The sequence below is a fragment of the Juglans regia genome, chromosome 7 (genome assembly GCF_001411555.2).
Source record: "Juglans regia cultivar Chandler chromosome 7, Walnut 2.0, whole genome shotgun sequence".
NCBI classification, from domain to species: domain Eukaryota; kingdom Viridiplantae; phylum Streptophyta; class Magnoliopsida; order Fagales; family Juglandaceae; genus Juglans; species Juglans regia.
This window is the reverse complement of record NC_049907.1, coordinates 21881444-21896100: the sequence shown is the minus strand read 5'-3', so window position 1 is coordinate 21896100 and position 14657 is coordinate 21881444. Positions and strand designations below refer to the sequence as shown.

General features: G+C 36.6%; 1 protein-coding gene across 1 annotated transcript; it reads left to right on the top strand.

The window, feature by feature from the left end:
• The first annotated feature begins 11666 nt into the window (after nucleotides 1-11666).
• Nucleotides 11667-12047, top strand: LOC109008435 (protein RALF-like 24). The gene has a single exon (XM_035691463.1). The coding sequence runs from the start codon at nucleotides 11667-11669 to the stop codon at nucleotides 12045-12047; it is 381 nt and encodes a 126-aa protein (XP_035547356.1).
• Nucleotides 12048-14657: the final 2610 nt, after the last annotated feature.

Sequence of the window (14657 nt, the reverse complement as noted above, 5' to 3'; positions counted from 1 at the left end):
TCCATGGCAGCTCTCCACTCTTCATAAATTATGGCTTGGGAAAAGGTTTTTGGTTCAAATAAAGAGATGGTGGTGTTAAGGGCAAGGGGTGGATATTTTGTTGAGTAAAGGGAAGTGTAGTCAGGAAAGGACTTTGGACGTAGGGAGCCCGTTTGGAAAAGTGTGATCATGCGTGTATGATTTTCTGGAGGAAGGAATGAGTTATTATCTGGTAAGGAAATCTCAAGGGAGGTATTCGATGTGGTAGGAATATTGTGAGGGATATCGTGAGAGGGAGATGAGGAAGAATTGGTAAGGGGCAAAATTATAGGAGCGTTGAAAGTTGAGTGAGGTTGGGAATTAATGTTGGTCGAATTATGGGAATTATTTTCGAAATGAGAGAAAATTTCGTATGAAGATGGAATGTCCGTGGAGGAGGAGATAACGGGGATTATGGGAGGATTTAGTGGAGCATTTAATATGGATTGAGCCGAAGAGTGGGAGGAATTTTAGGTTGTAGGGACTGTTAGGTTTTGATTAGATTGGATTTGGAGAGATTCGGTTTAGAGAATAGAGATTTGATTGGAGGATGGGATTTGAGTGGTCAAGGAATTATTATTTGTATGAGAAATGGAAGGTGACGTGAGATGATTTGGTAAAGAAGAGAATATATGGTCAGTCAAAGAAGGAAAGTTTGAATTGGAATGTTGAGAATCATTGACCAAAGAAATTTGATTCGGTTTAATGAGGGAAGGTGCTATGACCAGGTGGGGTAGAAGGAAATTTTCGGTGAGAGGATGTCGTTGGGGAGAGCTGGAGGTTAGTGAGGTGTCCACCTGTCTTTGTGCAGGAAATAATTTCTCATCAAAAACCACATGTCGGGACAAATAGACCTTTTTAGATATAGGATCAAAACACCGATATCCCTTATGGTTAGAAGAATACCCTAAAAAGATACATTGTTTGCTTCGAAATGCAAGTTTGTTAGGTGCATAGGGTCTCAAGAGTGGGTAACAAGCATAACCAAACGTCCTAAGTTGGGAATAATTAGGAGGTATTTGAAACAACTTGCTATAGGGTGACTCAAAAATTAGCAAGGGAGTTGGGAGACGATTAATGAGGTGAATAGAAGTGGAAAAAGCATCAACCTAAAAAGACGTAGGTAGATTGGACTGAGCGAGGAGAGAGAGTTCAATTTCCATGATATGACGGTGTTTACGCTCAACAATCACATTTTGTTGGGACGTATAAGGACAAGTTAAATGATGATGAATCCCATTTGAATTGAGAAAAGAGACAAATTGTTTGGATGTGAATTCACCACCATTATCAGATTGAAATTGTTTAATTTAGCAAGAAAATAGGTTCTCAACAAGAAGCTTAAATTTGACAAAGCAAGAATAAACATCTGATTTATGAGATATAGGGTACAACCATGTAAATCTAGAATAGTCGTCGATAAAAATTACATGATAGAGACAACCACCTTGAGACTTAATAGGTGATACCCATACATCAGAGTGAATAATTTCTAGAGGACCTAAGGACACCCTATCAAAGTCATGAAAAGGAAGCTTTTTGCTTTTTCCCAATTGACAAGCAGAACAGAGATAATCTTTGGCAGCTGACCCTTGAAGAGGAAGCTTGAAAGAATCTATGACCCGCTTAGTAATTGGAGCTGAGGGGTGTCCTAGTCTTGCATGCCACATGTCTAAGGAAGTCTTAACACCAAAAAAAGCTACTTGTCCACGATACTTATTTATGTTATTTTTGTTGAGCTGCATAGGATAGAGGCCACCTTCACTCGGACCCTCCAGAAGGATGGCTCCTGTTTTGTTGTCCTTAACAAAATAATGAGAATTTGTTAGGACAAAAAAACAATCATTGTCAATGCAAAATTGATTTATGGAAAGAAGATTGGTCATGGCAATGGGGCAATGTAAAACACGATTGAAAGTTAAATTTGTTTGTGGAGTGTGTAGGGAAAAGGAACCTGTGTTTTGAATAGTAAGACCATTACCATTGCCCGCGGCTACCATCTCGGTGCCACCATAAGTCTCCTGAAGAGTGAGATTAGCCAAATCATTAGTAATATGCTGGTTGGCTCCACTATCAGCGTACCAAGTGCCATCTTCATGAAGAGTATTACTATGGGCCACCATCGCTGCAAGTTGAGAAGGTGGGTGCCTTCCTTGATAGCTATAATCCATCCTGTGAAAACAGTCCAAAGCATTGTGATTAGTCCTACCACAAATCTGGCATGGTGCTCGCATAGGAGGAGAAAAACTCTGCTGAGTAGAATTCTATTGGAAAGAATTTTGATGGGAAGATCCACTACGGATATTCTGCTGCTGTGCAATGGGTCCAAAGTTCTTTGATTTTGGCTGCAAGTTCCTTTGTGGAAAAGAATTTCGATTAGGTGGAAAGTTGTTTCGAGATTTCTTGAGACCATTTTGAAAGTGACCTTTGGAAGGTGCCATCATAGCAAAACTCTGTTGTTCCACGGCTCCATGGTTTTGATTTTCAATGAGAATCTCATAAGACAAGAGTTCCAATTGAAAATCATCCAAGCTCATCATGTCGTTTCGCAAGGCAAAGGAACACGAGACAATAAAGGGATTAAAAGGAGGGTTGAGACCTCCTATAATATAAGAGATTAGATCCTCCTCTTCTACAGGCTTCCCAGCAGTTGCCAAGTTATCAGCACATATCTTGGCAGTATTTAGAAATTCAGTTCAACTCATTCCTCCTTGGCGCAAACTCTGCAATTTCCGTTTGAGAGTGCTAACCCGAGAATGCGCATGAGATGCATATTTATTAGCCAAAGTTGTCCATACTTGCTTTGCCGAGTTTAAGCCATACACAGACGGTAAAACATGGTTAGCAAGAGTGGAGTTGAGTAACCCAAGAACAAACTGGTCCTTCTTGTGCCAGAGCAAGAAGGCAGGGTTGATCCCAGTCAAATGTTTGCCCTGAGAGTCAGACAGGTGCTTCTCTGGGCACGGTTCAGATCCATCCACGAAGCCCACGAGATCGTGACTTCTTAGTGCAGGTAGACACTGAGAAATCCAATTCAAATAATTCTCACCATCCATTTTCACCGAAATGAGTGGAACGACATTCAGTGCATTGAAAACAATTGGAGTGGAAGAACTGGAGGACGCCATCTCTTCCAGGATCAAGCGTGAGCAATTGCTCTGATACCAAGAAAGTTTTCGTAAAGGACTTGGTTCAACAACTCACCAAGACCACTTCAGAATTCAATTCATAATTGTTCTGTACAATTGTCGTATCTAAAAGAATCCCAAAGGATAAGTACAAAATATTCATAAAAAGGAAAGTAAATAATTACAATGAATTGAAATGGTCAAATGGTGGGATTCTGCACATGTCACGGGAGGATGTAAGAAAGCTGTCAATTGGCTACTGATTGTGCGAAACTGCTATCAAGGTGTTGTTGATTTACTGCTACGTTAACACTTCATACAGTAGTCAAGACTTCTCGAGTTGGTGCTAGATGGAAGAGGCCAAGAGATAATGAAGTGAAGGTGAACTGGGATGCAACCTATTATTCAAAAAATATGAAGATGGGAGCTAGAATTGTCATAAGGGATGGGGAGGGAGAAGTGCTAACTTCTCTATGTACGAGTAAGATGAAGATCAGTCACCTAATCTTAGCTGAAATTTATGTGCATTGTGGCGTGCAATGGAACTTTGTACGGAACTAAATTTCTCCAAGGTGTTTTTTAAAGGGGATTCCTGGGTAGTAATAGAGGTTGTTAATAGCAATGATGAGATCTGGGTATGGTATGGCCAGTTGATAAAGGATGGTCCATTAGAGGTTTTTACATTTGTATTACAAAATAAACTTTGTAATGACTGATTATAGTTAAAATGAAAGTATACATGTTTACTTTAATATATATATATATATATATATATATATAAACATGCTAGCTTCAGTTTTGGTTATTTGTATTTAAATATTTGTAACCTAAGTTGGTAGCAATGTTGCCAAAGCAAAGTAGTAGATATCATTTCCATACATAAGCTTATTGGACTTATTTCTTCTTCAAGCTAAAACTATTTAGTAAGCAATTATATGCAACTAGTGATAATGAAATCTCTCAACTTCAAAATACTATTGTTTACTGATTACTCAAAGCCAAAATTGTTAGTTTGGAAAAGAGTACCTTTCCAATAGATATTTATGCTAGAAAAACTAGAAGTTTTCTTGATTTTGATTCATGTGAAATGAGGAATATCAATTCTACATTCCTAACTTGACTTTCACAAATCATCCCCGAATTTACTTAATTTTGACACTTTTTTTAATCAATTGATATTATTGTTTGGTTCTATTTTTGGTAGGACTTTTGTAGTCTTTCAACCAGGCAAATGTGTCTCGCTTGTAAAGATATGAGAAATTATATTTGCAATCTTATGTATGCAATTTCCACGTACTCCCTTTAAAAAAAGTAAATAAATTTGAAATCTATATGAAAAAAATATTTTTTAATTGTAGACTCCATTTTTTTTCAAATGGAATGCATAAGGCTTATTGCCAATTCACAAAAATGTATTGATTATGAGAAATACTAATGATACTACCTTTTTTTAATACAAAATGTGCATCAACTGATAATTTGATTTAGATGCCTTATCAAATAAAAAATATTAACAATCCAAATTATTAACAAGAAATGGGATAGTTAACTAATTAGAGCACCAATCACTCTTTGGGTTAGTTGCATGAAGATGGTCACGATCACCATTAAATCCATATATAGAGGTGGTTGTGCTCAACCCAATTAAGCCCATGGTCCTTATGAATTATGAGGATGGTCGGTTCTACGAATTATGTGATGGAGCTTTGCTTGAGCCAGAGTTTTTTTCTTTTTTTTGAAAATATCTCATCCATTAATAAATTATGTTAAAACACAGGTTGATTACAAATTGGAGTCTTCTCCAATTGTATTACACACTCTGTCACTGTTGAGGCATTTTTTCCCAACATATGTGCAACTAAGTTAGCTTCTCTGTTTACATGCTTAAAGTAACAAGAACTGAATCTATTGATTAAAACTTTGATGTCTGTAATAAGCATTCCAAAGTAGTTGTTATGTTGATGCTTCTTTTGTATTGCCTGAACCACTAGATGTGAATCTCCTTCCATTACAACATTTTTCATGCCAAATTCAATACCAAAAATGACTACTTTAAGAGCTGCCATAGCTTTTGCTATTAGGGGTTTTGGGATGAAAGTCAACTTCTTCTTCATTGTGGCCAAAACATTCCCTTACTCATCCCTAACAACTGCTCCTATGCCTATTTTACACAAGCTTGTGTTCATTGCAACATCCCAGTTTATTTTACAATAAACATGTGGAAGACATTCACATATTATTCTGCTAGTATTATCTGGTATGCTGTGGTTGGTCTTTGAAATTTGCAGCTTCTAATTCAATACTCATTTGATTCACTCTGTGTTTGTTTTGGTTAAATGAAGATGTTCCTAAAAATCAGTTCATTCCTTCTCCACCATAAGTTCCAAAGAGTCAATATAAATTCCATCATTTCCTCCTTGTCGAGCTTGTTCTGCATATCTTGCATGATCTGATTGAAATTGGTTTGTGTTGTCTGACTCTTCTGAATCTTTCTGGATGAGGCACTCTATACATCAGAAGCTGATACACAGTTCTACAAAATGTGTTCTGTTGTCTCTAATTGTTGAAGGCACATTGGACAAGTTGAATCTTCCATAATTTTCTTGTTACATAAGTTAACTCTAGTTGGCAAAATATTTCTGAAAGCCATCCACAAAAATTTTTTAAAAGCTGGTGGAATAGGAAGTATCCACAGTTTAGACCAGTTGTCACTTGGGAATAGTTTATAAGATGTTTCAGCTTGCTTTCTAGCTTTCAACTCCATCTGAAGATGGTATGCACTCCTTACTGTAAAATCACCATGTGTTTTGCCTTTTCACATTAATTGGTCTTGTTGTCTGCAAAGGCTAATAGGAATCTGGGTGATTAGATCAGCTTCTTGAGTGTTAAAGACAGCTCTGATTAAAGGGAAATTTCATTCTTTGATATCTTCTTGTATAAGTGTTTCCACTTTTGCATCTCTTTCCAAAAAATTTATGCCACTTTGAGGTTTGAACCAATTAGGTTGAGGAAGCCAATGGTCTGACCAGATTCTGACTGAGCTACCATCACCAATTCTCCAAATTAAACCCTATTGCAATAAGTCTCTAGCAGATAAGATGCTCATCCATATGAATGAAGGAGCAGTGCCCAGTTTTGCCTTCAAGAATCCTGAGTTAAGAAAGTATTTTGTTTGCAAAACCTTAGAAACTAGGGAATTAAGATATTTGAGAATCCTCCAACCTTGTTATGCAAGCAATGCAAGGTTAAAGCATTCAAAGTCACAGAATCCTAACCCCCCTCTGCATTTTGACTTTCCCATTTGAGACCAACTTAACTAACCTATCTTTCTCTCTTGCTTGGTTTGACCCCACCGGTAACATGCCAGTAGTCTGTTAAGTTGTCGTAGCAATCTTTTAGAAAATTTGAAGACTCTCATTGCATAAGTAAGTAAGGATTGTAACACTGATTTAATCAAAACTTCCCTTCCTGCCTGTGATAACAGTTTTAGCTACCAATTACTCAGTTTAGCTCTAACTTTGTCTAAGATTTCTCTAAAATCTTGATTCCTTGATTTACCTATCAGATTAGGTAGACCAAGATATTTTTCACATGAATTTGTATTCATGACCCCTCCTACACAAATGATGTTGTCTTTGGTTGAGCTTGAAGTGTTCTTGCTGAAAAATATGGAAGATTTTTCCTTATTCAATCTTTGGCCATATGCTGATTCATAAAGGCTTAAGAGATGAAGTAGCCTGCTCCATTCCAGTGATGATGCCTTGCAAAAAAGTAGACTATCATCTATAAAACAATAGATGATGTAAGTGAAGTTGATCCCTTGCTAATGGAAGACCTATTATCTAACCTTCACTTGCTGCTTTGTTAAGCATCTGACTTGGTGCTTCTGAGCATAGAATGAATAAGTATGGTAACAAAGGGTCACCTTGTCTAATGCCTCAAGATGGAATAAAGTTAGGTTGTGGTATTCCATTAATTAGAATAGAATATGAAACTGAAGTTACACATTTTATAATAAGATCTGTCCATCTCCTGTAAAAACCCATTTTCTTCATCACCCTTTCAATAAAACTCCACTCTAGCCTATCATAGGCCTTGCTCATATCCATCTTAAGGGCCATATAGTCTTGCTTTCCTTTCATTTTACATTGCATAGTGTGCAAGGCTTCAAAAGCTACTATTACATTATCTGCTATTAGCCTTCCTTGAACAAAGCCACTTTGTGTTGGAGAAATGATGTAAGGCAATATCTTCCTCAATGTGTTGGCTAAGACTTTTGCCATGACTTTATATAAAATATTACACAAACTGATGGGGCAAAATTGTGTAACATTTATGGGATTTTTTGTTTTTTGAATTAAGACTATGAAAGTCTCATTAATAACTTTGTCCCATCTGCCTGTGTTTAGTGTCAATGTGATAGTTTCACAAAGATCTTTACCTGTTGATTTCCAATTCTGTTGATAAAAACTAGCTGAAAAACCATCTGGTCCTGGTGAACGCATGGGATTCATGTGGTGCAATGCTTCCTGAACTTCTGTCATTTCAAAGTTTTTTATTAATTTGAGATTCATCTCATCTGAAATTATATGAGGAATGGATGCCAAACATTAATGTTGACCCAAGGGCTGAGAAGTTGTGTATAAAAGAGAGAAGAAATCCCGAAATGTCTTATTGATGCCTTTTGGAGAAACATGTGAAATGCCTGCCTCATCAATGATCTTGTTTATGGCATTGTTTTTCCTCCTTTGAGTAGCACAGTTGTGAAAATATCTTGTGTTCCTATCTTCTTTTGTTAGGCATTTCTGTTTTGATCTTTATTTCCATTTTACTTCCTCTTACTTCAATCTCAGATTTACTTGTTGCTGGAGCTATTTTATTTCCTCCTAGGCGCCACCTGTATTCATCTCTTTCATTTGTTTAATGTGGCTCATAAGGTTTTCAATGTCTTGATTTTTGTTCCTCTCTTGATTTTTGTTCCAATATATCAAACAGTCTTTGCATCTTTTGAGCTTGTAGGTTAGTGATGTCATGAATCTGTCAACTGAATCATTTTCTTTCCATGCCTCTTTAATCTGATCCCTACATGAATTGTCAAGCCCCCAACTGAGCTCATATCTAAACATTCTATGTCTTCTATTAAAAGGTGTTGTTTGAGTGTTCAGTTGTGTTAACAGAGAACTATGATCAGAAGAACATGTTGTTGATGTTGAGACTGAAATTGCTTAGAACATCCTTATGCAGGTAGTGTTAGCCAAAACCCTGTCAAGCGTTTCTTTTGTAAAATCAGAACCTTCTCGATTATTTGACCACATATATTTTGTATCAGTATAACCAATGTCATTTAAGTCAGTATCTTGCATAACTTGTCTAAAGGCTTCCATTTGAGATAAAGGTCTTAATGTTCCTCCATACTTTTCATGCTGATAGAAAAGTTCATTGAAATCTCCCATGCACAGCCATGGTCCATTATCCTTGGGTTGTAACATCCTCAAAAGTTGCCAACTTCCTTCTTTCTTGGCAGCAACTGGATCTCCAAAAAATCTTGTAAGTGTCCAAGTCTTTCCCCACTTAGAAGGTAAAATTTTGACAAAGATATGAGAACATGTGTAATTTTTCACCTCAATGTCAAGATTAGACTTCCACATCATTGCCAATCCCCTTCTGGTGTCTTTATTATCTACAACAAAACTTCAATCAAATCATAATTTATTCCTTATGATCTCAATCCTCTCTCTTGTGCTTTTATTTTGAATGAGAAAGAGAATTTGTGGGAGCTTTTGCTTCACCTTAAACTGAAGCTCATTAACTATTTGAGGGTTCACATGCCCTCTACAGTTCCATGACATGCATTTCATTACTGTTGGTGGGGCTACATAGCAGTCTCCACCTCATTTTCCTGATTTATGCTCTTTTCAGGATTGTGCCTTCTTTGAAATTCTGTGATGGTCTCCATTCTTTTCTTTGTCATAATCTCTCTTCCTTGTGCTGAAAACAACTTGGTTAGATTCTCCACAATCCATCTCCTAACCTCTTTACAATTTAATAGCTATGGCCCTTCTTTTCCAACCTAGTGTCTTGGGTGGTACAACCACCTTTTTCACAAAGTTATTACTGGTTTTGATTTCATTATCTGATGTAAGGGTTGCTTTTTGTTGATCTTCATCGTGATGGAGTTGCTTATGTATACCATCAGTTTCTTCTTGATATGTCAACTCTTCTGTACAATTTGTTTCCTATTGTTTGTTGGTTCAGTAACTTGTGATAGGTTCTCTAGTTGTTGCTTAGGAGAGAATTCAAGAGGAACATCCTCAGTGTGTACATGAGTCATCTGCGTAGACATAGGAGTTCTGCTATTTTGCCCCTTTATATTACCATGTTGATCTTTTATAATTCTGTTCCTCTTTCCCCCTTCTCTTTTGTCACCAATTCCCATTAAATTAAAAGCTATAGCTTTCAACCATTGGCCATATTGAGATGTAACAGTTCCCTTGTTTATCAATCTATTTTTTTCCACTAAACAACCTTATGAACATGCTGAATTGCTCCACTCTGAAAGCAAAATAGAAGGAGCCTCTCATATTTGAAATCAATCCAGCTTTGTTTGCCATCAACTCGATTTAGTTTCCCTATTGGTAGAGGTTGAGTTATGTCCATGTTCACCCTAATTCGAAGGTATTTTCCCCACCCTACCCCTTCCTCATCCACATCCATAGCTAAAATATCACCTATTGAAGATCCAATTCTTTCCTCCCTTTTGTTGTCATAACTGCAAGAGGCAAACCATATAATTGAATCCAAAATGGTTCATGCATAAACGGAACTTCACTGGGAAAGTTGTTGCTATCGAATGGTTGTATGCAGATTAAGTGCTTATCAAAGGACCAAGGCCTACCCTTTAATACGCATTCCATGTCCACAGATTTATGAAATTCCACTAGGTATCTATGGTGTCCCACTTCATGAAAAACTATACTCCCTTCAAGATTCTAGATCTTAGTCATAGTTGCTTTAAAAGCTTCTTTGTTGAGGTTCTTTTCCACTAGGATGAATAACAGAAGGCATCTATGTGCTTTCATGTCTGCACATTTGGTCTCTTCTTCAGTAAAGAAAACCTCTTCTCTCTCAGCCTCTGTTAAGTTAAAGTTTGCCCACATGCTTGACAATTCTTCTGTCATGTTTACTAATCAGTTAACTAAAGCTCTGATATGTTATCTATCCAAACCTTGCTCCACCACCTTACCTTCAAGAAGAAAGGACTCTCACCTTACCCGTTAAGGAAATGACTCTGCTCGAGCCATAGTTGAGCTAAAATAGATTGAACTCTTGAGGCAGCTTGAATGCCAGTACATTATTATAATTCCAATCTTGAATGAATACTCGTTTCTAATTTAATTGAATTAAATTTAAAAGAAATATTTTAATCATAAAAATAAATTTATAAATTAAAATAATTTGATATGATATGTTAAATTATAAAATTATTTTTATTATAAAATAAATATAACGTATAATATAAAACTACGTCGAATTACCTTAACGAGAATATGCTAACAAATAATTTTACATTCATCTCTGATAGATTTCTTCATTCCTAGGTGGTGCTTGCTCCTTCAGGGGGACAATCGTGGTGGGGTAATGATTTCGAAAAGATTCCCATTTCCCACGATCAGAGTGGAAAGCCATATGCACTGTGTGTTTGCGTGTAGAAGAAATATTCATTGATGGTGTTTGGTCCCTCTCATTCATCCGCGGATACCCAGTGACCAGTAAGTAGGTGAACGTCCACTGCCTCGTACTCCAAACCTAATAATATTTATTTTAGGCTATTCAGTTTTTCATTAGTGCAGACTTCATTCCTTTACTTCAGGTACAGTGTTTTTAATATTCTTTCTGGACAATGGAGGAAATGAATTTTATCAACATTTCCTTGGGAACTTATTTTTATTAGTTTATGCCTTTTTTTTTCAATTTTGGGATGCCTCATAAAAATTAATTTAAAAATTTATGAACAGAATATGGTGGATAATTTAGAGGTTAATATTTATTTTTATTCACTTTGAATTATAGAGAATAATTTTTAAAACAGATTTCTTGTATTCCAACAAGAATAAATTAGAAGGTATCCTTCGTCCAACAAATAGTTTTTTTTTCAGTATTTATAAACAGTTCATGAGAAAGTGAATACTAATAGCCTAAAATTTTGTCAAAATCAATGAAATTAGATAAAGGAACGTTGTTCCTATCCAAAAAAAAAAAGGAACGTTAAAATTTTATTCTAAAACCTCAGAAGTTCTACAAAATGATTTTCATGCTCTAAAAGGACGTACAAGTGGGTTGGATGGTATGGTAGACAACAGTCATCGCTTTCATGCTTCACAGTTCATGACCTTAAGGTAAACCACGTCTAGAACTTTGGAACAGTATGTTCCATTTATGACCTTTCAACCACCAAGAATCTCGGTTTCACAATTGACAACACAAACCCAAAGCAAGAACACTTGAAACACTTGAACAAAGATGTCCATTCCCAGCCTGGTTCCCCTGACCTTCCTCTACCTGGTACTGCTTTTCCTCCATACCCAAGTCTCGATCTGCAATGGGGTCTCAGTTCTGGGCCTGGATTCGCTGGAAAACAGTGAAATGGATGCAATGGTGAAAAGGGTTTGCACCCAAAAGGTTGGGGAATGTTTTTCAGATACTGAGATGGATACGGAGACCAACAGGAGAGTTCTGGTGATGCAGAAGAAGTATATAAGCTATGAGACACTGAGGAGGGGCATGACTCCATGTGCTAAACCGGGGGCATCATACTACAATTGTCAGGCTGGAGTGGCAAATCCTTACAACAGAGGTTGTGAGGTCATTACTAGATGTGCAAGAGGTATCCCCAAAACTTGATGATGATGCTAGGTGCATTAGTTTGGGGAAATGCAAGTACTCTCTCTTGATTTAATGTTTTATTCTTGGGTATTAATCATGATTGTACTTTTAAAAGCCTTGTTTCGATATTCTATATAAATGTATGATTAAGTTGAGTTTGGGGCGATCTAGTGTGATGTTTGAAGAGAATATGAGTACAGATTCAGTGCTTCTGAGTGGAATTGATGATCATAACTAGGTGGGTTTCCCTCTTAGCGCTAGTTTTTCGGAGGTAATGTAGTTTTTTTCCCCTTTATCTGTTTGGTTTTGTAAAATATTTCTTCCCAGAGGAAGAACCTTTTGAAGTCCCTATGGAGCAAAACTTCAGTTAGGAGTATGATTAAACTCTGAGCTAGTTCTGGATTTTTTCTGATTAGTTCCTCCCTTTTGGGTAGACTGAACTTTAAAGCTGAAAGGGTAAATGAGCCAAAAGCTACTTTTTGTGCTTAGATTGTGTATTTATATAATCTTTCTGGAGTATTGCATTAATCTTTACTTATCAAGAAAAAACATTATTGCGTCAATCTTCAAGATAGAAAAGTATATGATCTGGCCTTTCCTTTTTTTCAAGGGTTTCTTTAGTTCAATCTCACTTCATGGAATTTTGGCACCTTACCCCGTGCCACCCCCTCCTTTTTTCTTTTCCAACATGCCATATTCATGTTCAGAGAGCCAGCAGCCTGAGGCCTTTTGGGAAATTTTTTTTTTTTAGCAATTCTCCCCAACCTCCCCAACCACCACACACCATATTTTTTTAAATTTTTTAATTTTTTAATATTTTTATAAAAATTTTTTTGAGTTTATTCTTTTTAAAATAATTTAATTTTTCTATTCATTATTCATATATTAAATATTTAATAAAAGAAAAAAATAATAAAAATTAAAAAATATGTGGTGTGTGGAGGTTGTGTAGATTTTTTTTTTTTTTTTAGAAGAGGACGAGACCCCAATTTTATTGACGCCCTCACTTATGGCGGAGGAATACCGTGGAACCAATCAGACACCTTGACAAAAGAGCCAAAACCAGAGTGTAAAATGAACTAATATAAGAAATCATAAAACTAAAGCCCTTAACAATGAGCTATACATGGTTATAAAATCATAGCCTATTACTTACATCATAACACAGGCAATTCTATCCTATCAAGTCTCAAAAGACCTGTTATCTCCTTTGGGGCCAGTTCAAAATCTACCGTATTCCCCTTGACACCTTCTTTGGCAAGAAAATCAGCAACTTGGTTTATCTCTCTATGTGCGTGCCTAACTAATAGATTCAGATCCTTTGCAGAGTCAGAAATTCTCTCCCAGACCTCTTGAATAGACCAGTATACATTCCATTCCACCAGTTACTCAACAGTTGGTAATCCGTTTCGACCACAATATTAGTCTGCTGCTGCATAATGCAAATGCGCAGGCCATCGAGCAATGCCTTAGTCTCAGCCATGGTGTTAGTGCCGCATCCATAATAGGCCATACAACCACCCACTAGACCCCCTCTAGAATCCCAAACAACCTCTCCACCACCACATTCACCAAGATTCCCCAACTACGCCCATCAATATTTAACTTGACAAAACCCAATGGTGGGAAAGACCATTGCAGAATCACAGTTTTCTGTGCTTTTAAACCCAAGACAGGAAGTCCTAATCTATGTAATATAGCCTCTTCAGTTGTGCTTACCTTCTTGCAAGCAGACACTTTCACCATTTGTTGAGACAGTATGCTTTTAATCCTAAAACAAACCACATTAGTAGGTTCTGATTTCCCTTCCATACGAGTTTTGCACCTTCGAAACCATTCTTAGGGAAACAAATGCTTACCATTCTTGTAAAGTAGCCCATTACAAAGTCAAACCTGATTAATTTTATGGCATGTTTTGATGTAAGGGATATGCATCTCCCTCATGATATAATAGGGGATAACCTTATCAACATGTAACCAGTGAGAGCCTTGGGCGGCACTGCTCTATTGCTGCTTCATGCTTCACTATGCTCTCCACCATCCTCTAACTTGAAAAATTAGCTTCCTGCTGTGAGTAGGAAATGCCACTCTGAAATGCCTAATCCTATTGCAAAAGTTTACTTCAGGCCCTGTTTGGTTTCACAGATGGTCTCAAACTCATCTCATCTCATCTCAACATCCAAACACCATTCAAGCACAAGCACTTTTCAATTTCGCATTTTCAACTTTTCCATCTAATCATTACAACTTTCCCAAACTTCCAAACAAAACACAAAAAACAATTCAACTTTTTCAAGTTCCAAAACAAAAATTATATTCTAACAATATTTTAACTTTATAATATTTTTATTCAACTTTTTCTCTCTCATTTTTCCAAAACCCCATAAAACATCTTAACTCAAACCATTTCACTACTCTTCACAAACTATCTCACTACTATTCACAATTTCTCATCTCATCTTATCTATGTAATCAAACGAGGCCTAAGAATATGAGGCTAGAACTTCTCACACTAACTTCAGTGTAAATTGCTGGTCACTAGTACCAATTGCTTCAAAACATTTAAATATTGTCCTCAAACTTGGTCATAGATTCTGATTCTGTGTCATTGTTCTGCCATTTCTCTTG